The following is a 25853-nucleotide window of genomic DNA, read 5'->3' as shown; positions in this document are numbered from 1 at the left end:
GTCCAGCGCCAACTAGACTAGGACATACCTACTGGAAATCCAGTTCCGTGTGATGCGGGCTTTACATCAAATTTCCATCACCAAAAATCGTCCCCCCCAAAAAAAAAAATAAGTAGCTTGGACATACATAAAGAGAGTCCACAAACCCACCTGTGGGCATCGCTACTTCAAAATACTTCATTTTCTTCATCTAATGGATTACATATGCGTACTACTTTACTATACCGGAGACACCTATCAATGATTTATTTCGCAATTTTTTACATTGCTAACGTACTATTCTGCATTGCGGAACATTTCTTTAGGTGAAATAATGAATTTCTAACGAAATTAATGTATATTTCTTACATTAACGAGTACTTATTTCCCACAAACCATCCACGGGTAGCCCCAAAAACCATTGACATTAGTGTGTTACCTACATATGGTGTACCTAAGGTGTTTACATTTATTTTGTAAAAATATATAAATGTTGAATTTTATATTACAATAAGGAAAAAATTCCCACCAAAAAATCCGATGACACAGTCTGCGCCACCCCCCTATGGGCACCCCTGTGTCCAAATCTTATTTGTACTTCCAGCGGATATGTTTCAATCAAAGGAGAGTATGAAAACTCAGATACAGGGTTGAAAAGTTACATGTAAAGTGTTTTTAAATCTTTATATAAACTGCCTTTGTCAGCAAATTAGTGTTTTTAATATAAAAACAAGGCTTAATTATATTCCTATTCTTGGTATCCCTTCAGTACCGTCACATGAGCAATATATCAGTATAACGCTCATGTTTAATTTGTCATGCATGCCAAAAATTTTGAATTGGCAATTATAAACTTCAAAGATGTCTTAATTTTCAGTCTTTTCGGTCGAGCGGGCGGGAACGTTTGGTAACGTAAAGTGCTTCGCGGTGCGATGCTCTTCTGTTTGTTATAAAGAGGCAGATGGACGTGTTTTTTTATGTTTCCAGAATTAGTGTTGGAGGTAAAGAGAAGGTAATTTTATACGTTAGCGTTATTACTGAATTAAAAATAATACAGAGCCTTGTAGCAATGGAAGTTTTTATACTATTGTAATTCATAAAGACAAATTTATTTTTTAAGATTCACTTGTTTGCAAGTTAGATGAAAGATAACGTTAGCCAGCTGAGTCGGCGCCTTGTTAACAAATCACAATAAATGACGTTTCCTAATTAATAAATTATTTAACCGTTTGTATTCTTGTTGGTAAAGGTGAGTTAATAACAGCTAGCACGCAAGGTATGATGATAAGAGTTCTACAATATAAATGTTATTTGATAAGTCTTCAGCAATTACTAAACCGCTTTGCAATCCGTCAACGCCTTCTATAAAGGTGCTGAAATTGAATTAATCCATTGTGCTTCTTAGTTGTTAACAATATATACCGATATGAATGGAATGTCTTATGTTTATATGAAGTATTGATGCATTCCATGTATAATTATTGGTATGAATTGCTGTAACTTAACGTAATTTTACATAAGAATGTGAATGTTTAGTAGCCAGGACAAAGGATTTTGAACAGAAACAGCTGAGACAAAATGTCTTTCTTCCCTGATGTTGTTTGTCAGATATCTTAACTTGTAATTATCGTAATGTATATATGAGACCAAACTGTAATATCGCAATTTATGTAACACTATACAGTTAGGTTTCCAAAAGTAGAATTTGCTTCCTTTCCTTGCTTAATATTGTCTGTGTTTTTCACCAGTTTTCTCTCAAGAGTAGTAATGCGGTTCAATCGAATTAAAAGTAGTTGAATACCTAATGTACCAAAATATTACATAAATGAACACAAATATTGGGATAACTTGGTTGACACTTGAATTACCCAGGCGTTTAGTTCAATATAATGACAACTTATTTCTTGTGTAACTGTATGTACAGGAAAAAAGTTATAAAATAGCTCCACATAAAAGAAAGTACATGATCCAGTTCAAGTAATTAAATAAAATTATCTGAAAGAGGAATAAATAGCTATATGCCATATGCTGGCTTACACTAGCAGTGGTTTCTTCTACTGTATGTAACCATAATACTTGCATACAAATTGATTCTCTAATTCCTCCCTTCCTTGATTAAAATAGTAGTAAGGAAAGAAATAACAGAAAAGGATAATCAGGTGAGAGAAAAAAATAATTATACCCAATTTTTTAACTTAGCTGTAACCAATGTGATCCCCTTACCTACTGCCACTGCACCTTTGTCCTAGATTCAATACCCTGACAGTGAAACATGTACAACAGAAACCAATACCTCCATGCAGCAAAGAGCTTGTATCTTTGGTAACAGGTAGTGTTAATTTCCAACCACAACCCATATCTTCACTTTCTGATTTTGAAACAGCATGTGCACATTCCATCAAGAACTACTCTCCATAATAACAATGTTCGTGAGAAATTGAAGATTGGCCAAAAAAACCTAAAACTGCTGATTCCTGCGACTCTGTCGAAAAGTGGCAAGCCACTGAAATCCCCCCCCCCCCCCGACAGCTTTAAAAGATTAACTTTCAAAAATACTAGCATCTGTAACAGTTCGTTATATCGGAGACACATTAAAATTGGATATTTTGTGTTTTGCATGGTTCGTACTTACCAATTGTGTATTGCGGTACATAGTTCAAGGTGTCATTATGCTTTTTACACGAAAATAAACTCAATTTTTCACATAGAGAATAGTTTTTGTTATATTCCTTTTTTCGCTTCCATAACACACAATATGGCGTGCAGAGGTTGACTAGTGTTGTAGGTACAGTGTTTCCAACCTTCTTCACCGAAAAATACCTACAATCGTGTTCATCACATGTGCAAATTGTACATTATGCATGGGGAGCTGATGGATAGCCCCACGAACCATTTCCGATAAGGCTAGGTTTAGTTAGGTTAGGCAAGTATAGTTAAAAAAAAAAAAGAGTTGGAAACATTGACAGGGGGTTTTGTCATCAAACATATGCAGCATCCATTCACGTAGCGAAAGCAATGGCACTTGTGCGTCGGTGAGATATTTCTCTTGAAAAATACATGATTTCCCGGTCAAATAGATTCCACGATGAAAGAAAATACCTCGACGAACATTGGAAACTCATTTCCGTAAGTAGTTTCTTCTGTAAAAATAAAGAAATGTATCTCCGATATAACGAACTGTTACCCTAGCATCTTCACCTTGTTTATGGGCATGTAGGTCACCATATGGAATCTAGACTGCCAACTGAAATGACACAAATATCCTATACGTGTTAGCAATATGTGTAGGTAGAATCATTACAGCATTAAATAGATGTTATGTGGATCCACATTACCATTACCAGACTCATTAAACTTTTTGTAGCGATAAAATTGTAAACTATGCATTTCCTAAGAACTACACAACAATTACATTGGTATCATTTGTAGAAATACATGTTGTTTCATTTGATAACATATCCTAAAAGTATTGTTTAGTTAACTACACAGCAGTTTGTACATGTATATCATTGTTCTTGCATGTTTTTGGGACATTCCAGTGTTACGTTTGTGGCATTCACACATAAAAAGTAAGGTTTTATAGATGTGATTGGGTTAAAATATTCATAATGAAGTGAGTTTTTTTAATTTTGCTTTAATTCCACTGATGATCCTTCATGGCACGGTGCTATATTCATGGGGAACTTTACCTCTTGGTCATTCCATGTCAAGTGAACCAAATTTTGGTCAATTTTGAATGTGACCATCTCTGATTTTATTCATACTTAGTTGTTATGAAGTACCACCTAAGGTAGGAAAAATTGCAGATTTGTATCTGTTGTAGTTCTCCAGTTAGAACCATCTGAAATATGGAAAAAAAGCACAATTTTCGGCACACATGCAATCACAAAAAAAACTCATAAATCAAGCTAGAATTGACGTAGAAGGTTGGGATAAGAACCAAATTGTTGCTTTTACTGAGAGTTTTAATTAGATATATCACATGACTAGTTTTACATTTTTTTCATTTCAACTTTTCATTCAAACTTTTTTTGAAAATCGAATTTTTCAAAATCCTATATTTTGAATTTTTTTAAAAAATGCACATAAAAACATACATATTTCAACATCAAGTCTTAGAAGTTTTGTTATGGGATCATAGTTCTTGACATGTATAAACAAATACTATGCACTAGGTAAGACTATATGACATGGGAATATTGCAATGTAAATTCTATTCAAACTGTCTGCCATTAACTTCCACGCAGAGATGACAGCGCCAAATTAAGGATTGTCTAGTGCGAGCAAACAACCCCGCGGTGTCTGCTATTGTCGCTGCGGGGACATTAATGTGTGCAACGAGATCCTCGACTGACACAACAGTCGTTTAGTATGCGAGGCGTTTCATCTCTCCCCATAGAAATAAGTCCAATACACCGATTGTGGAACAAGCCATTGAGGAAGTGACGCACATTTTTGTCAAAATGTGGTGGTGCAACATCGTGTTGGAATCATAGTCCTTGCCTCAGTGCCAAGGGCACGTCCTCCAGCACTTCAGGCAAAACATCACGTAGAAATGCATGATATATACCACCACACAGGCGAACAGGGAAAATGTACGGCCCAATGAAATGGTCATGCACTATCTCACACCACACATTAACCGCAAACCTGTACTGATGGTGTGCCACGAGAATTGCATGTGGATATGCAAAATCCCAAATGTAACTGTTTTTACTATTGATCATCCCCGTTATGGTGAACATTTCTTCATCGGTCCACAGAACCCTGTTCACAAAATTCGGGATAGTTTCCATGTGATGCAAAAACCATTGGCAAAACACCACACGTGGGTCAAAGTCCTGAGGTAAAAGGTCTTGTACCTTTTGGAGTTTGAAAGGGTACATCCCCTCTTCGGATAGGACGCCCCACACATTAACAAGGGAGGTGTTGTGGACCCTGGTTATAGCGTGCATACTGGTGTCAGGACGATCCCTGACAGCATTTAACACCGCAACTTCACATATCTACCATGTGGTTTTTGTAATAGAGCATGCCGCATTTCTTTGTGGAATGCCCTTCGCCAGCAAGATCGCCGGACATCACTCCCCTGGACTTCTTTCTATGGGGAGAGATGAAACGCCTCGTATACGAAACACCTGTCATGTCAGCTGAGGATCTCGTTGCACGCATTAATGTTGTCGCAGCGACGATAGTAGACACCACGGGGTTGTTTGCTCGCATTAGACAATCCTTGATTCGGCGTTGTCATCTCTGCGTGGAATTTAATGGCAGACAGTTTGAACATAGTCTGTGATGTGGTTCCCTCGGCACCTCCCCTCTGCACACAGTGAACATGTCGACACATATGCAACCTAGCACAGCACCACCACCATCTTTGTTTTTCTACGTAAACTATGGATATTAGCTTTCTTCTTAGTTGTCAGTCTCCACATATCACTTTCCGTGGATAACACACCTCGCTAAACCCTTCCCTACCCCCATGACTTCAACAGACCCATTCGCTTCCTTTGGGGAATCCCTTGCGCATCAACTTCACACATCTGCCATGTGCTTTTTTGAATAGAGCATGCCGCATTTCTTTGTGGAACGCCCTTCGCCGCGGTCATATGGTTGGCCGTTGTGCCACTATTTCCTTGTAAACATAATTTTCCCACTTCAATAACTCCGAATGGGTGCCGTTATCGGCATTTCGTCACGTGAACTTTTGTGTTTATTTTCACTTGTAGAATCACCTCCTAAGCATTGGAAATGAACTTTAGTAACACCCTGTATATAATGTATATCTTGGTCCATCTAAAAATGTACAAATTTGTATATTTGGATATGATTCCATTTGAAACTACTATTGTAGCTATAACAAATTTAAAAGTTTATAAATTAACAGGTTTTTATAAAGCATTGTTATAAGTCTCAAAATTTTGGGGGAAGGCAAGTGCCCCTTGTCCCCGCAAGTTATGCCTCTGATTTAGGATGACTATGGGTGAAATATTATAACTAGAGCCTGGATTTCCATGCACAAACAAACAGCAAAATATCAAAAATATACACTAAGATATGCATGAACAATTATTTTTTTTCAAAACATCTTACCGTAATGACCTCTGTTGCAATGAACTATGAACGTCTTCCTTAGGTTTTCTTCTGTAAACCCTGTGCGTTTATCAGTGAGAAACGTTTTGTAGATCGAGAAGTTCCTTTCTACATCAGCAGAAGTCACTGGTGCATGTGAGAAACACCAAACTTCCTCCTGTGTTAGGTCCTCTTCCAAGTGCACATTTTCACCATTCAGTACATTTCCAATGTCACAGATTGTTCTGTACCCGGAATTTTTGTCTAATACTTGGCGAAGTTTATCTGACGCTATTTTGGCGACACCGTGAGTTTCACTGGACAAAGTTTGCGATACTTCGCCCAACAAGGAGAGTGAATGCTGCAAAGAATTATTACGGGACTCTAACTGTGTAATAATTGCAGGTATACTCGAGAAGTGGTTGTTGATGTACTTAATTTCGTTCTCAATGCCACTTCTAGAGATATATTTCTGTGACACACAAATAGCGGCTGCGTCTTCTGGTTTTAGTGAGTCTATGACCACCTTCACTTCATTGAAATAAGAAAGATTACTGCAATTAGGAAGAATTTTATGGAAAATGGAATTCGTGCTGTGTATAATACGACACAGCTTCTAGCCACGAGCATGAACGTTTTTCGCCAGTTCGCGAAGGAGCTTTCACAAATACTTTCTTTACATTTGATACAAGTGCGTCTACTTCCGAGTATTGGTATCTGATTATTTCTGCTACGCGATGAAGACCGTGTGAAAGACAAGTCAGATGGACTAATTTAGGATACAACACTTTCAAACCAGATGCTGCTTTGACAATGTACGGGGCTGCGTCAGTAACAAACAGTAGCACATTGTCATACTGGTTGTGATCTGGCCACAACAAAGTTAACGAATCGTTAAAGAATTTGGCAATTGTGGAATGATTCACTTTCTCAAACTCCTCGATATTCAGTAAGTAGGGTTTACCACTCGCCTTCATTGCACCAACAACAGCATTGCAAACACAATGTCTCACCGCATCAATAGTGTCATCGATAAGACACTCATATTTTCTCGTGCTTCAACGCTTCCCGAATTTCTCCCATGACCTCATTAAAATAAACAGGCACATAGTTTTTACGTAGCGTTGATTCATCTGGCACTTTCTTTCCCATGTACTTTTCAAGGAAACCTCGTAGATGGGCATTGCTCAGTTTCCACAAAGGAATATTAGCACTCACAAACGCAGAACACAGATCTACATAGAATGTATCACTTACTGTGCATTCAGATGTTGAATTAGTGGATGCCGTAGTAAGAAGTTGTTGTTTACTGCGCGATCTTCTTTGAAGGGCTTCCCTGTGTCATGCTGTATTGACATGTTGAGTAACTTGAAATTTCTTCTCTGTTGAAACTCTTTTTTCGCACACCACACAGAACAAAACTGACCCATCTTCTGTAAATACACTACTTCCAAATTCTTGTACGTATTTACGCAACAATACCGCCTTACTTGATTTTTCAGGTGGCATGTTTAACACAACACAAAATAACACTTACACGTTCGTGAACTCCTTTGATACTGACAGCAGAAACCCTTTCCACATAGTTGCCAAGTCGCGAGAAAAGCTTCGCGCTAGTTGACAGTTGTAAAAGCATCAGAAGGTGCTAGATCGCTGTTGTTTAAAAAGCGCTACATAAAATGCTAAACAAAAACTTTAAAAATTATAGTGTATATTAAATTGGTATGTTCGCCATTCGGTTATCGCCGTGCAGTCGAAAGTGAATTTACCAACTATTGTGGGCAACAAACTCAACGCTATTATCTCTTGATAGACTATGAAATATGCTAGTATGTAGCAATAAAATTCAAAATATGCTTTATCCTGCAAAGTTGAAGAAATATGCATGCAAAACAAAATATGCACTTATATGCGCTATCATACGCGTCTCAAAAGACTCTTTACAAGTTAGTCGGAAAGAAAAAATATTTTCCATAAGTTTTTGCATGCTACATGAAACATGCATTTTGCATAGAAATCCGGGCTCTAATTATAACTAACCGCAGTCTGAAAGCATGCCACAATGAGAGTTAGCCAGGGAATGCAAGTCTGAACATGTTCAAACAAGTACATGCTTGCTGTTTCCATCAGCCAGCATTCAGTTGTGCCTTGACTCTCCTGCAATGAAGTTGCTCTTTGCACAGGTTACATAAAGACTATGTATTTCTGCAAGTTAAGTAGTGGGTTCAGTAAAAGGGTTATTATTACTGATATTAGACATTGTGTGATTGTTGTTATTCTCCAGTATGGCTGAAGAAGCAAGTGAAACAGCAAAGATTTTTAGCTGCAACCCTTTTAAGAAAGACAGACACCAGAGTGTTAAAAGAAGTCTCCGGCCTGTTACTGAATGGATGTGCAACTTGTCAGACATCATTGTGGCAGGTATGGAAATTTGTGACAGTTGTAGGAAACAAATGAAGTTCCAACAGGTTACAAATTGGGAGGCAGATGACTGTTCAGTACCCAGTAGCAGTAGTCCAGGGCCTAGTAATGTTGACAAAACATTTGTGTCCGTAGATGTCAGTTTAAAGTATTTGAATAACTCTCTAATCTCTCTAGAAGAATCACATGTTGCTAAGAGAAAATTGCAAATGAAAGCATACAGTGATAAAAAATATAGGAAAATAAAATGATGATTGAGAGAAATGATACAGTACACACAGATTTTCAAAGAAAATGCTTTGATATCTGAAAGGAAATACACTCTTTTGAATTTCTTTCTTTAGAATTCAATAACTAATATCATTAGGAATATAAAACCTTACCCAAATTCTGTATAACCAATGACAATAATAATATGAAAGAAAAAGTATATTCAGAGCAAATTGACTGACAGTTCTAATACTTTGATGCGTATCCTTTGGCTTTAATTACTGCTTGTCACCTGTTCTTCATAGAATTAACCAGTTTCCAACATGTTTCAGAGCTTATTTTATTCCACTTGGCTTGCACAACAGTTTCCAACTCTTGTTTGGACTTGACGCCTGCTTTATGGACTCGCCTCTTCAAAATTGCCCATAAATACTCAATGGGATTTAAGTCTGGACTTTGAGCTGGTGTTTGTAGTAGTTTGGGCACATTCCATATTAGCCAATTCATGTTAACTCGCACCATATGCTTACTGTCATTGTCTTGTTGGAATCTGTAGATAGGCGGCATGTCCATTTCTTGGGCACTCTGCTTTACATTGTTCTTCAATATGTCCAAATAGACATATGCATCCACGATACCATCAATAAACTGGATGGTACCAACACCTTTGGACGACATACAGCCCAAAATCATTAATGACCCACCACCGTGTTTAACTGTTGGAACTGTGTTAATGTGATCATTGTCTTTATTTGATTTTCTCCAGACCCTATTTATCCCATCTGACCCGTATATATTAATCTTGTACTTGTCTGACCATATCACACTATCCCAAAATTCCTGGTCCTTGTGGATGTGCTCTTTCGCAAATGAAAGTCTATTCCTGCAATTCACCTTATTTACATACGGCCTCTTTCGTGGTATTCTGCCATGATATCCATGCTTCCACAAGGCACATCGGACAGTTTGATCGGACATCATCTTGCCAGCAACATTTTCTACTAACGGTCGTAACTGAGGAACACTTAGTCAGGGGTTTTATCGCACTCTTTTTAAAATAAAGCGTTCATCAAGTTTATTCAACCGTCTCTCTTTTGGTTTTCTCGGCACATTCTGTGTTGAACCTTCCTCTCTAAATGTGTTTACTATGTATTGAAGTGTGAAGTGCAATTTATTGACTGTTTGTCCAATTTTTCTTAACGAATAACCTCTAAGAGCCAAATTTATAACAACATCCTTCAGATCGGAACTAAGTTCCTTCAACTTGCCCATTTCGAACACACTGATAGATAGACGATAGGCCTACAACAATACCTACGCCAGCATTCAGTTTGACGGGGAGTGTGCCTTCATGTTCAAATTTGTTATAAAGTTGCAAACTGCACGAAATCGCCTGAATAGCGGTGGCTCTGTATGCGAGGAAGATTGAAACTCTTTCCTGTGTGAATAACAATGTTGCATGAAACAGCATGTTTTTCTCTTTTCACACAAATTATATGCTCTGTTTATACACTTTGAACATACATTTTTATTGACATTTGTTGGTGAAACCTTCATTAACATTAATTTCCAGGTACATATGAAAATGATTATATTTACTAGTAGATATGACATTTTTTCCTCGGAAATTCTATGTGTACGTATAACAATGTTACATACTGTACTAAGAGGAGCAAGTACATATGCAGAGGAAACTGTGGAAAAGAATGCAGAATTTGAAATGATCAGTCAGCTAAAACAAAAGTTTCAAGAAGATAATGTAAGTGTGAGTAAAAAATTGCAAATTTTAACAGTACTACCTAAAAGCTGGTCATGCAATAAAATACAAAGAGAATTTCAGGTTAGCAACAGAATGGCAAGAAAAGCGAAAGCATTGGTTAAAGAAAAGGGTATTTTGGCAACACCTAATCCAAAACCTGGAAAAGTTTTAAATGAAGCTGTCATTGAAAAGGTAATCAGTTTCTACAACAGTGATGCTGTCAGCCATCTTATGCCTGGGAAAAAAGACTTTGTTTCAATAAAAACAGGTGACTGTATAATTCATGTTCAAAAGAGGCTAGTGTTGTGCAACTTGAAGAAACTGTATGAGCTGTTCAAAACCGAAAATCGTACTTATAAGATTGGGTTTAAAAAATTTGCTGATTTAGGACCTAAACGTTGTCTCTTGGCAGGTGGAAGTGGTACCCACACAGTCTGCGTTTGCACAACACATCAAAATATAAAACTAATGATACAAGTGCTGAAATGCAAGAAAATTACACTGAATGATGGCACAGCTGTAAGTGACTATAGATAGAGTTTAGCGCAGATAATGTGTATAGCACCAGGTACAGCATGCCACCTTAATGAACGTCCTTCGTGTCCAGGTGTAGATAATTTTAAAGATGAGTTACAGTTGCAGCTAGATAATGAACTGGTAGACTATGTTACATACAAGCAATGGGTATCTGTTGACATGTAATTTACTAATGTTCACTAAAACTGCAGATGAGTTTGTAGAATCTTTATGTGAACAGTTGTTAGTTTTGAAGACACATTCTTTTATTGCAAGGAAACAGACAGATTATTACAATTACTTGAAGCAGAACATTAAAGAAAATGAGGCTGTGGTATGTGTGGACTTTGCGGAAAATTACACTGGTCGACATTTTTTCAAAAGTTGAACGATGTTTTGAAATGAATAGGTGACTCTGAAAGGATTTTTCATGCTGGATTCAAATTTGAAAACCGTTTTGCTCCATCACGTCACAATTTTTCACAAATCGAGTTCAAACACTTCCTGGACGACGACGACATTGTCTCTCGACACAACACAGCACGAACTATCGACAATGACGAAAACTTTATCAAATATTTTGCATTCCCTACTGCTATTTACATATATAATATCTACAATACACTTAACTAAGGTTTTCGGATCACGTAACCTTATACACGGTAAATAAATTAAAAACTGTACTATTTGCATTAGTTGGTATCGAATAACAAAACTTAGAAACAAATTTATTGAATCATTCAATGTTACTAGGCATCTTCAGCAATTTTGTTAATCATATAATGTAATAAGAGGTGCACTGCCATCTATCGGGAATATTATTAACTTCTAATTTCTGGGCAGGAATTATGATTTATACAACAATGAAGATTTCTAAATAACTGAGGGTGATACAACAAAAACAAGGTCACTTCTGAAATCAGCATCAAATGTAGTTTCAGAAACCACAATTAGTTTCCAAACATCAGAACCCATGTCGACCAGTGTTATTCATTTGTAGTACAAGATGAGGCCTAGTCTTTTCATTGGAACAATGAGCAAGCAACTATTTTTCCAATAGCAGTCTACTACAAGGATCACAATGATCTAAAATGTAAAAGTATTGTATGTATCTCTGAATGTCTGCACCATGACACTGTTGCCGTTCATTTATTTCCAAAAAAAGTTATCTCTCATCTTAGATTGGTACTGATTAGAGATTTGAAACAAATTTATTACTTCTCAGATGGTTAAGCTGCAAAGTTCAAAAACAGAAAAACTTCTCAAACAATTTCCGCCACGTTAACCCTCTGTAACCTGTGTGGTTAAAATTTTGAATCATTTTCCTTACTAGCGCAATAATGGTCGGGAAAGCACCAGGTAACTTAACTTCACTATTTCCCTGAAAACATATAGGCGTTGGCACCTTTTTTCTGTGGTTTTTACAGTTGATTACACATCCCTCACGTGACCGTTCCCCCTTTGGCGGCACTCCGTACCGCACGCGGGAAGTTTCCTAACTTAAATCACAGCAGGCCAGCCATGAATTTTCGCAGAAAGAAGAAGAATTAAACCACTGTACGCTGTTCGGAATGCAAATTATGTGTATGCAGAAACCGTTGCAGTACCCATAAAAAATGTCTGAGTTATGAAAATAACGATATGGAAAAAGTGACAACATTCGGTTCCTTATATTTGAGTCAGTATGTCTTTTCTTAAGTATACCTCGTAAGAGTACAAGAAACAAATTGAGATTTGAACATTTTAAAATTATTTTGAAACTTTCTTCGATTTGATTGTTTTTTCTGCGAGTCAGAGATTTTAACAGGGAATTTTGGAACAAATAGTTCCTTTCTAAGCCCATATAAGATGTATGCTTTCATTTCGTTTTGAAAAATACGTAGAAAAATTTGAAAAAATACGTTGAATTTTTTTTAAAAATACTTTGAAAATTTTTGAAAAGTACTTTGATATTTTTGTGAATGGTGAGTTCACTTTTTAGTGCCTTCATTATAGGGAAAAGTTTTAATTACATTTAGATTAGTACTACTTTGATGCATTTGCTTCAAGAGTCTAAGCTTGTAATTGTATGAGATAAAATGTCCGAAATGGACATGTTTGCGTTCATGTATATTTCCCCTGTTTTCCAGTAAGTGCTAGTGTAATTCAACCTCGATGTGCATCAATAGTTCACGTAAATAATGTTGGTTTTGATGAGGCGGCACTGAGTGCTGCACGTGCGACATTTGTGCTGCTATGAGGATGCGGATGACGGAGGGTTAATGATTTTGGAGCAGCAGCGGAGTGGCATTTTTATGCTATAGCTCATGGGAAAGGAGTGTGTGATGGTCTGGGCAGTACTGTGAAAATACTTGCAGGAAGGGCAAGCCTGCAACGGCCCTATGATGATCAAATAATTACACCATCAGCTGTTTACATGGTGTGAGGAAAACATCTATTCCATACAGTTCTTCTTCTTCAATGAAAAACTACAACTACACAATGAAGAACAAGCAATACTGCAGATAGATTTCTGTATCCAAAACCGATACCATTACACATAAATTCCACAGTTTCATCCCGGTGCCTGATGCAGTGTTGGTGACAAAGGTATTTTCAACAAGTGAACAGTCATGCACTTTTACTATGTTATGAGCAGGTGTGAAACAGAGGCTGCAACTGACAGAAGTGAAAGGATATGTAACATGTGTGAACAACAATCATTGGTGGCTTGCTGTAGTCTTGGACAAGAATGAGGCTGCAAATACGGTGGAAGTTAAGTTTCTGCACCCTGCTGGTCCTTCACCATAATTTAATATCAAAAGCGACTATGCATATAAACTGCAAGTGCCTGTCTCTCAGATACTCACCCTTGTGAAACCCAGATGTCCCACTGGCCATAGTTAATACCTTTCAAAGGAAGAAATGGATGCAGCAACCACGGCTCTTGAAAATTACCCGTACAGTAAATTATAGTTGTTTCAATGAAAGAAGGGAAGGTACGATAATTATGTTTTCCTTGCAGAGTGTAATGAACTTTTAGATTTAACTGTAATTTTCCCGTGTCATATGGTCTTACCTAGTGTATAGTATTAGTTTATACATGTCAAAAACTATGATCCCATTGCGATCCCATAACAAAACTTCTAAGACTTGATGTTGAAATGTGTATGTTTCTGTGTGCATTTTTTAAAAATTTTCAAAATATAGGTTTTTGAAAAATTCGATTTTCAAAAGAAGTTTGAATAACCTTGAAATAAAAAAAAAAAATGAAAAGTAGTCACGTGATATATGTAATTAAAGCTCATAGCAAGAGCAACAATTTGGTTCTTATCCCAACCTTCTACGTCAATTCTAGCTTGATTTATGAATTTTTATGGGATTGCATGTGTGCGGCAAATTGTGCTATTTTTCATACTTTAGAGGGCTCTAACTAGAAAAATACAACAGGTAAAAATCTGAAATTTTGCAGTTTTTCCTACATTAGATGGTACTTCATGACAATTAAGTACGGATAAAATTAGAGATGGTTAGGTGTTTTTCATTGGTTCACTTGTCATGGAATGACCCCTCTACCTTTATGTAAATACACGTTTATGCACAGTTAGGCTAATTTGGACTTGACCAACAGTTTAATGTGGAATCTAAACCACTATATACCTCTATTTGGTATAGACCCCAGGAGCCCTTAAGTACAAGGCAATGACGTTACCACTATGCCATCGGGAGGCACATAATGAACTGATCATAGATTTATGAAGTACTTTGTGGTGTGACGACATAGCCTGAATGCATGAAAAGCATTAGCAAAAATGTGTTATGTGGGTGATATATGTAACAGAGTTTGACTTCATTTGTCAGAATTTTTGTTGGTGAAATGTGCAGATTACATGCATTCACAAACTTTTAAACCTTGATGCAATGAAAAATAATTACGTGATTGATTCATTTTGTTATTTGTATGGAGTAGGGAATGTCCCTTTTTGAAATTTTGTTGTTGGTTGGTCAACGGTATATGTAGCTGCTCATTGTCAACAAATTAGAAAAAGTAATTGCAAATATTGAGAAAAATATGCTCGAAGTTCTTGAGTGGTATCAATCTAACATGTTGAAAGTGAACAAGTCTAAGATGCAAATATTAATACTATCCAGTGAAAACAATAACAATACGATAATTGACATTAAGATAGGTAATTCCAATGTAAAACCATGTGAATCTCTCAAGAATCTCGGTATGCACCTAGATAAGAATTTATCCTTTTCACAACATGTGAAAAAAATGTGTGCGTGTGCAGCACCTAGAATCAAGCAGTTTCAATTTGTCTGCAAATATATACACCTTGCCCACAAATTAGCGTTCTACAAAGCATTTATTAGGCTGTTACTTGAATACTGTTCCTCTGTACTTTATGGGATTAATAGAAATAACACCACGAAACTAGAGAAAATGCAAAATTGGGCTATTCGTAGCATAAGAAATACGGCACACACCACCTCACGTGCAAGCAGAGAAGAACTCTTAACACACACCAACACTTATTAAGGGACAAAGTAATGATATCTAGTAATATACATTATCCCAATCTGCGATCCAATAACACCAACAGTATCCGAGTACCAACATGTAACAAGGCAAGGTACGGATCAAAATCCCTGTCATCTCTGGCAAGTAAAGCGTGGAACCAACTGCCTGTAAATTGCAGAACAGAGAAATTTGACCAAATTTAAATTACAGATTAGGACATTAATCTATGAATACTGACACCGTGCCTCATCTACCTTATTGCCTACTTCGCCGGACCCTGTGGCTGAGTGGTTAGCACATCACGCTGTGACGCCAGGGGTCCCGGGTTGGAATCCTGCTCGGGCATGGTTGTTTGTGAATGTCCATTCATCAATTTCATCCTTTCATCACTCATCCCCATCCACAAATTAGCCAAGAGGCACAAAACACGAAGTAAAATAAAATAAATAAATTATTGCCTCCTTCATATAACATAGTTGCAAAAATGTTTATTTTATTGTATTTCTTGCATTCTTCAATTATATAAATTTATAATATTCCATTTTATGTATACTTATAAACAAATAGCATGACTGTATATTAATTCATGTAGGGCAAAAGCTGTTTTTATAGGTACAGATTCTGTGTAAAGAAAATTTGTAAGGTTAATTGCAACCCTACTTTAATAATAATAATAATAATTGTTATTATATAGGAAGTGCATTTTTATTTTTGGCATGCTGACTTGCCATACACTGTATTCTTGTAGGTATACTGAGGAGAAATGGCTAGCAAAGTTAAAGTATCTTCAGAATGGAAGAAACGAGTGAAGTCTGAATACATGCGCATTCGACAGCTAAAAAGATACAAGAGGGCAGATGACGTCAAATTTGCATGGACACAAAACAGGAAGAAAATGACAGGTAAGTCGGTAAAGCCTTGACTGTTGAAACATAATACTTAGGAGAAACAGATGTTTCCTACATACCGTGTCTCACCAAATTTTATTCTCACCCTATCTGCAATTTTAGCTTCTGTAGTAGTGTTTCAGTTCACTTGAACTTGTTTTATGTCTTTCGGCACTGCATACCCCACGTTACACTTAACGTTAAAGTATGACCTTTTCAAGTGTGTATAAATAATTAATACTTAATAATTTCCTTTGTGTCCTTAAACTATGTTGTTATACATGTAAGCGGTCTAAGGTGCAAACTTTGGATTTGAACTACGGGACACGTGCAGGTGGAAATCTCCTGGGGAAAATGTTTCCTAAGATTTCGGCCTGTTTATGGGACCCGTGGCCATCCACGGTCATGAGGAATTTAGGAGCTATGAATGAGTAGTGTAACCTGGTCATAGAAAACTTACATTATCGACTGGGGGGTTCATTGTGCTGACCACACGTCACCTGCAACTGGTTGAATGATGGTGGGAGTGAGGCTGGCAGTTGGTAATTAGGCACTGGCCCTCATGGACTGTTATGCCGTAGGTTATTTATTATTATTAAACTTTCATCACATTACAATGTATACTTCAATTATAAAATATCTGCTTAAAATATATAGATATTCTAAAGATCCTGTAAGATACAGTTCTCATTTCAGGGTTATACTTCTATTAATCATTATATGGGGTTTGTGTGCTCAAATATTCGAAAGTTTACCTGACTTCTAATGTGAATTTATAAACCCATGTGCCAAAAAACAATTGTAAATCAAGAAAAGTAAACAGAACAAAATATGTAATAAGATTTGTATGGATGCTAGTGATGAATAGTTACATGAAAATTGAGATTACTATTTTATTGACTTTTATTCAAATCAATTAAGTTTGAAGTTACTGTGCTGCTTGCAACAGTCTGTACCAGCCTTACTTGTAATTATTGTAAAATAATTAATTCAAACTATTGTGAATTATTGTAAACTGAAATTAAATTATACCTGTGAAATTTATAATTTTAGACAGACATTCATTATTTAGGGGAGCACCCCCTCCCTCCCTGGATACTTTAGTAAGGTGAACATGCCTTTCTAACTGCTTTCCGCTCCAATAGAAAAATGCAACATACAGACTGAGGTGACATGATGTAGGGACCTGAAAAAGAGACTCATATCCAAGTGGCATGTCACTCAGATGCAAGGTTATATTTCTGAGTTTGTGTTTTTGTTTTTTTTTAAGTCCACTTTATGCACATGTAGGCTAATCGGGTCTGGACCTGCAGTTTAAACTGGGATCCAAACTACTATGTGGCTCCATTGGGTATCAGACCCAGAACCCCTTGATTACAAGGTGACTACGTTACCACTATACCATCAGGGAGGTCCGGAAAGTAATATATAGAGAGCAGATTTTTAGCTGCTAAAAAACTGGAGAAAAAAGTGTTCTAAAAATGTGTGGCTAAAAGTATAAAATATTTTCATTCATACACTGTCAAACAAATAAATTGATTCTCACAAATGCCAGCAGGACGTAAAATGCTTGTTGCATTCTATTAATTAATAATAAATCACATTTCCAAATTGTCCATTGAAAATGCATGCCGATTATCTTGGAACATTGTGAAAACAACCTTTCCACATTACTTGTAGTTAGACGTGAAGTGGGGGATGTGTTGCACACTTATACCATCAATTTCACCTACATGTTCACTCTCCAGAACCTGAGCAACTTTACTCAGTTTATGTCTACATATACACACATGCAGATTTTGCATATGTGTCCCTGATAGAGAGAGGCACATATTTTTGGTAAATAAAACAGCAACATTTTGGTACAAAAATCGAGTCAATTTTGGTTTCAAAGGCGGTAAATAAAATAAAATTTGGCTGTTATTGCTGTGAGAAAGCGGTATATAAACTTAAATTTTGGTTTTAAAAATGTGAATGTAATCCCAAATTTGATTTAAAACTTGCACTTACTACACAAAATAAACGTAAGCCTTCTAATAGCACATTTATGCTCTTACCAGAACATTAAATTTATTCCTGTACAAAGGAGTCCATCTTTGCTTCTCAAATATTTACAGCAGAATTAACCAATTTTCCGTGAATTTGATAGCTATCAGGATAATTCTGACTTCAGAAAGTGCCGTGTCGGTAAATAAACTCTAAATTTTGTGTTTAGGAGTCTATTTTGCATTATTTCGTAACAAAAACAGGGTGGGAAAATGCACCTCACACCTTTCATAAATATCAAAGATTAACATTACAATGTGTTACTTCACATTTCGTGTTTTCGTCAAAAACGAAATATGCATGCCTCTACTGATAGAGAAATCAATTTCCTTTCAGCTGCACTACACTGTTTCGCAAAACAGTATTGTGGAAGTTTTCAGTTTTTCTATCACGCCACACAAAAACTTAGATTGCCAGACAGGAACCCCAATCGTTTTGTAAACATCGGTCTTTGCAATGGATGGCACGTTAGTTTTGTCAAACTCCTTCACAACATAGGCAAAAGCTTGAAAATTATTTGTTATGGAGCAAGGTGGATTGATTTTAATAAATAATTTACAGAAGTCCTCCTCCGTAGTCGAGCGGGTTAAGGCATTCACTCGTCTTGAGATCGTTCGCTGCGGGACGGCGTAGGTTCGAATCCGGCTCTGGTCGGAATTTATTCGGCCTGCGTATAGGGCCGGTGGCAACCCACCATCGTGAGGAAATTGGGGAGCTCTGAGTGAGTGAGCGTAATCCGGTCGAGAAGACCTACTATAACGGCTGGGGATACGTCGGGCTGACCCCCCGACTATTCCAATACTGGTTGAAGATCTCCACGCTTAGAGGTGACGAAGGAAAGCGTGGGAGGGAGATCGGCAGTCGGTAGGTATGCCTAGGCCCTTCATGGGCTGTTGCGCAACGGATTATTATTATTATTATAATTTACAGAATAATGTACATAAGGATTTTGTAGATATCAAAATCACTTTTGGTAAAAGTACATTGATCATTTAATGGTGTTTATTAGGCCCTATGAAAAGAAAAGAAAGGAAACAGAATATATGCACTGATGAGGTGAACCTCATATGAAAGGAAATTATGTAAACATACTTAAATTTATCTTGATGTAAAATTCAATAATTTTTACAAGTAAAAATAGCACACATTTCGTGGAGAATAATATAAAAAATACTAATCATGTTAAACCTTGAATACTGTAATTATTAGGGCTTGGAAGTTGAAGACCTATAAATTGCCAAAAAGAGACCTATAAATATAAAAAAAAATTACCTAAAAACGGAAAAAAGGATGCATAAATCTGATCCAAATTAATTAATAACTTCAGTTTTAATTACATATTTAATGAATATGTGCGGCACCTCCTTATCTGACTAGAGATCTTTGCAGGCGCGTGCTGTCTGGTCCTAAAAACCATGCAGAAAGCTTCAAAACAAGAGAAAGTTGCCACTTACAGTGCGACCTTCTAGACAAGTTGCAGTTAAAGGACCTTGTACCGTACCTGCTTCAGTCGTCCAAAAATGTTTTTCTATTGTTTCAAGGATGGTTCAAATTTATTAATTTTTTATTTATTTACTACAGAAAGGATGTTTAAGAGGTGATGAACTGATGATGATTCGAATTGTGAATGACCAGTAAAAACGTAGTCTAAAGAAGGTGAAGTTGCAAAAAAAAAAAAAAGCCGTTAAGACCTAAAAAAAGGCTAAAAAAAAGGACCAATAAGCCAAAAAATGCCGAAAAAGGCAAAAAAGGGCAAATAAACCCCACCTTTTTCTGGCCTACAATGACCCAAAATGAACATATATTATGTTGGGCCTCGTCTTCAGACACTAGGGGAAAAAAAAGGGGGTTTTCCTCAACTTCCGAGCCCTAGTCATTTTCATTAAACTTTGAATAAACATTGCAGCTGATACCATTTCGAAAGATTGCCAAATTTCAGCTACAAAGACTACAAAATATATTTTAAGTTACAATTATAGAGTACATCCAGAATGTTTTATTTTACTGGAATAAAAGTTACTGAAATTTTTATAGTTTTATTAACACACTCAACAAACATTTCCATAGTAGGTTCATATGTACATTATCAGAAACAAATGCAAATTTACAAATATTTTTTTTATTTTCCTTAATCAAACTATTCAAATATTCGAACAAGCGTTCTCGGGTCACCAGCCAAGTTAAATTGGAGTTGGCTTCCAACATTTCGAGGGCATACATTGCTCTCATCTTCAGGGAATGTAGAAATGGAGACCAGTGTAGGTTAATATACATGACTATAATGTGGCGAGTTTGGATTCTGTCTTCCTATTGGCTCTCTCGATCCTGGTGTTCTCATTGGCTGGTGTCTTGTTTTTACGGAGGAGTGGGTTCCAGGCATGACTGAGCTGGAGTCCCATGTCCCTGTTGAGATTGCTGCTTTCCCATGATATGGCAATGGCTTCCTTTCCTGTCGGTCCCAGTAACCGGCACATTTGGTATTATTTTGGTGTCTGCAAATAAAATTCTGTGCCCCTCGGTAATGCTGTGTTCCGCAAGCCCTTACTTTTCTGGTTGTAATAATCTGATATTACGTTGATGTTCATTCCGCCGCTGCTCAATGGTGCATCCCGTTTGGCCTATGTATGGTGTACCATATTCACAGGGTATTCGGTAAACTCCTGGGATACCAAGTTCCGGGTCATCTTTGACAGACCGAAGTAGGGCCTTGGTTTTCAGTGGTGGTTTGGACAGAATCCAAACTCCGCCACATTATAGTCATGTATATTAACCTACACTGGTCTCCATTTCTACATTCCCTGAAGATGTATGCCCTCAAAACGTTGGAAGCCAACTCCAATTTAACCTGGCTCGTAACCCGAGAACACTTGTTCGAATCAGGAAAGCTACAATTCCTATTATTCAAATATTTTACAGGACCGTTTACCAGGGAAAGCCTTTCTATAAAAAATATATATATCTATATGCAGGGCTCGAAAAATCCCGGTCGCCAGGTCACCATGGCGACTAAAAGTTTCAGCCTGGCGACTGTGATCTTATGCTGTAATATGTACGAAATGTTGATGATTCTAAGTTCAAATTGCAGTACAGTGTAAGTTAGCAAATGATTTTTTTTTTTAAATCAATGTTGTGAACATTCCAGAGTGTCAGTAATAATTTCTTACTCTTTGTCCCCCAACACCCCATTTCCTGTTTTCTCGAATGATTTAGCGATGTTTTGAATACCGTGATGCTCAGCTTCTTATACAGTGTGTTTCAAAAGTTGCACAACCCAAGCTTTGAAAATGTATATCATGAAAACCGTAAGAGATATTACACCAGGTTTTCTGCATTATAAAGTCTCATCCATTGAGATATTTTTCAATGCTTAAAATTATCAGTTTTCTCCATACAGAAAATTTATATAAATTAATAACTGGCGGAAGGCAAGTGTTAAAATTTTTCCAGAAATGCACTTTTGAATGAGAAAAATACGTAAGAAATTTTCAAAGGGTCATAATTAGATGTCTGATGACTGATGCCATGTCAATCTGTCATTTGCGACCAATATTGGTCATGTGCAACATTTGATGGTTTTTTCTTGGCAATTTATGGGTTGGGGCATATATGGCAATACTAGCAGATCGAAATATTGTCAACAGACGCACGCCACATGTGCCTAAGTATTGGCTATACATTTACATGAAAAATCATAAACCAAGATTTTGTGCTGAAATTGGACTCTTGAGAGATTCCTAGTGTGCCTGTGGTTACACTGAATTCTCTTCGCTCACTTTCGACGCTACTATGCCTGTTCTTTTAATTCATTCAGCATGGCGTATTCTTTGGAGCAGCGCGTGTGCATTGCTGAAGATTATTTACTACTCATTCTTACACTCATGTGCAAGAGTTTTTCCAAGTAAAATCCACTGCTTCTGCTGTACCTCACAAAGCAACTGTTTTACGACTAGTCAAACACCAATAAATGATCGCACAAATTGTAAGAGTTGGTATTATTATTGAAGATTAGGCACACACAGGAGATGTAATACGTAGAAATTTTCAGCGAAAAATACAGGTTTGACCAGGACTCAAACACGGATCTCTGATATATCGTGCCATTGCTCTAACCACTGAGCTACTGAGCCGGCCTGGCTTCGCCAGATTTTTCGCTATCGCTGTTTTACCTGTGTGGAATCTTCTCTGCCAGTGCTACCGCAACGGGATCTGTTGACTTGGAAACACAGTAGACTTCTACATTGCCTGGTTCCTCCCAGCGTAGAGATGTTAATGTTTTTTTCGCTGAAAATTTCTACGTAGTACATTTCCTGTGTGTGCCTGATCTTCAATAATTAACATCTCTAGGCTGGGAGGAACCAGGCAACAGATCCCGTTGCGGTAGCACTGGCAGAGAAGATTCCACGCAGGTGAAACAGCGACAGCGAAAAATCAGGCGAGGCCAGGCCGGCTCAGTGTCTAGATCAATGGCACAGTATATCAGAGACCAGTGTTCGAGTCCTGGTCGAACTTGCATTTTTCGCTGAAAATTTCTACGTTGGTATATATTGTTAAAAATCAATTCTCAGATGTTTTCAGCAAATTAACAATATTTTTTTAAAATAATGTGATTGCTTTTATTTGGATACATATTAACATAAATGTATTAACCCAGTGATAGTGTACATGATGTAGTTTAGTGCAGAAAACCTAGTGTAAATACCTCTTGCAGTTTTCATGATATACATTTTCAAAGTTTGGGTTGTGCGACTTTTGAAACACACTGTAGTATGCACAATTGCTAGTAGGTAGTTTCCTGGCACCTGATTTTCAGAGCTGGCGCCTAGCTTTGAAGAAAATTTTTCGAGCACTGTCTATATGTATGGTGCCAAAAACCATACAAGCAATTTTAAGCGTTTTTTTTTAAATAAAAAAATCATCAAGAGTAATCTTGAATTTTATCCACCCTGTTGTGTAGTCCCGAATAGAGTAGTAATTAATTTACTAATTTATCATATGTTTTGTCTTATTTTATGCATGAACTCGAAAGTAAGTGTTTACACAAAAAATTTGTAATCTTTATTTTGTCCGGAATGTCTAAAATATGTACGTTTTATGTTATTTCCCTAGAAATATGTGTTTTATGTGCTAAAGGTAAAATTATGCATTTTTATGTGAAATAAAACTTCGCAGAGTACATTTCAACTATACTGAGTTTGGCCAACTACCGAAGCAACAGAAAAAATATGTTTTTACCTAAAAATCCGCTCTCCAGTAATATATATTGCATGTTGGTTTAGTATGAAATCTTCCTCTATGCAATTTTCATTGGATTTCCTCCGTATTCCAGATTTTCTAGTGGAAGATCAGAAGCTCTGGCAGGATGGGAAGGCAGTGTGGATTTATATGCAGGAAGCTCCTCAGCACCACTCGTGCATGAAGAAAGCGGAAGTGTTTACTTCAGATGGGGAGATGCAGGCTATGCCCGTCAAGGTTATTAATGCTGTCACACCGATACCCACCATGTATACATGGGCACCAATACAACAGAACTTCATGGTGAGTTTTGTATTAGCAATCACTATTAACAGTGGTTATAACAAGGGCCTGGATAGTTGTGCAGTTTCCATACTGCGTATGGAAATCATATTTTTTAAACATTTAATGCAAATGCATATATGAAGCTTCTTGTATATTTTAGAACCAATAACTACGGATGGACAATATCAGAAATTTGATATCGTGATATATCGTCAAGAAAGTATCGTCACGGATGATATAATACAATATTTTTTCCATATTGTGATGTCGTGGAGATGATATATATCGCCAAATATTCATGACGATATATCGCTGACAAGATATATATAGCATTGCCAAAATATCATGATGATATATTGCAAACATGATATATATATCACCAAAATATCATCATGATATATCACCGACATGATATATATCGCCAAATATCGTGATGATATATCATCTAGTTGGTTATCGCCTGGACCATATTTTTTCAATATTGTAATATATCCTCTAGACGATATATTGCCCAACATTAGCAATACCTACTACTAAAATTGTAAAAGTTGAACAATTATATCTTGTAAAGTAGAGCAAGATTATTTTCTGAGTATAAAAATATTCTTGCCGAAAACAGGAGTTTCAAGGTTGAAAGTTTGAGATATCATGTTGTAATCAAGTGCAATCATTATCTGTAAGGAGTGTAATTTTTCTTTAATCTATACAACTGCAGTGTAAAGTAAACAAGAGGGTGTGGAAGAATTCAGAACTGCAACTTTTACATTTATTACATGCTAAATAGTATGAGCTGAAAGAGAACAAATGTCTGTATACATGTAGGTTTTTGCTTTAAAAAAGGTAAGATTTTTTTCCATAGTGCATATTTATTTGCATATTTGGATGCATATTTTAGGTATTTTAAGTGCATAACTATCCTGGCCCTAGTTGTAAGTGATGATAAAAAAATGGTGCATTACACTGTGCAACTCGTTCTCATGTGTAAACATGACCTGTAGCTGTATTAATTTTATCCAGTTTAATGTTGTGCTGGTGAAATATATGCTTTAAAATAATAAGTGTGTATCTACAGTTTTGATATTTGAAAACATATTATGGTCTTAACAGTATCATTTTGAATGTCTTGATTCTGAATGTGTAATTATGATACCATCATGAAACTCAAATTTCTACATGATTCAAATTCTATTCTTATTTTTTGGCATATACGGAGAGGAATTTCCAAATACTTACTGCATTTTCTGTGCAAAATAATTTGTTCCATTCCACATCCATGTGCTTACCTGAGTATTAGGAATGTTAGCTTTGATTGTCTTATTATTTGCATATTTTCTTTCATCTCCTCGTGTGTTTCCACTTGAGAAGAATGGAATGTATTCACCAGGATACCTACTTTTCACTGCATAGTTCCTCACAACTTTATACTTTCTGTGTCTTTAAAGTGCACACATTAGTTTCTATGGACTTGAATCTTTCTTCCATAACAATTTTCAGTATTCTAAATGCATTCCTCAACCTTTTGCATGACTTGCAAAAATCATTACACAATTAGAACTGCAACCTTTTGAATAGGGCTAAAAGTCTCAGCTGCAATTTTCTCACTTAGTCACAGTAGTAGTCTTGCAGTGTCTAAATTTCGTGCAAATTATGCAAAATGTAGAATTTGCGTAATTTTTGCAACAATGCTGTAGGGAGAGATGAATTTTATGATTAAGTGGTCATCTCATGTGCAATTATGAATTTTTTAAAGCAAAACTGGCAGGTTGGTGAGATGTAGCTTGAATGGAAAACTTGTTAAAATCATGAACTACTTTCAAGTGTTAACAATTTTCAGTTATGTATTAGTATTGGTGGGAACCAATAAGGGTATCAGTATTACTTATCTACTTTCGGATTTTTGCAGGCAGTAAACTTCGAGGATATTATAAAAATGGTCAGTTTG

At 36.5% G+C, this 25853-nt stretch overlaps 1 protein-coding gene across 2 annotated transcripts in view; it reads left to right on the top strand.

Moving 5' to 3' along the window:
* The first annotated feature begins 927 nt into the window (after window positions 1-927).
* The window catches only part of E(z) (histone-lysine N-methyltransferase E(z)), a 73211-nt gene continuing 48285 nt past the window's right edge, over window positions 928-25853 (top strand). For both annotated transcript variants that reach the window (XM_083113377.1, XM_083113376.1), the window contains exons 1-3: window positions 928-991; window positions 16210-16363; window positions 23721-23929. In XM_083113377.1, coding sequence (XP_082969503.1) covers window positions 16225-16363; window positions 23721-23929 — 348 coding nt within the window. In that variant the 5' untranslated portion in view covers window positions 928-991; window positions 16210-16224. The remainder of the gene's footprint in view (window positions 992-16209; window positions 16364-23720; window positions 23930-25853) is intronic.

Source organism: Lepisma saccharinum, chromosome 27 (assembly GCF_977018435.1).
Source record: "Lepisma saccharinum chromosome 27, izLepSacc3.1, whole genome shotgun sequence".
Lineage (NCBI taxonomy): Eukaryota > Metazoa > Arthropoda > Insecta > Zygentoma > Lepismatidae > Lepisma > Lepisma saccharinum.
Note: the sequence above shows the minus strand (reverse complement) of the source record. Positions and strands in the feature narration are given on the sequence as shown.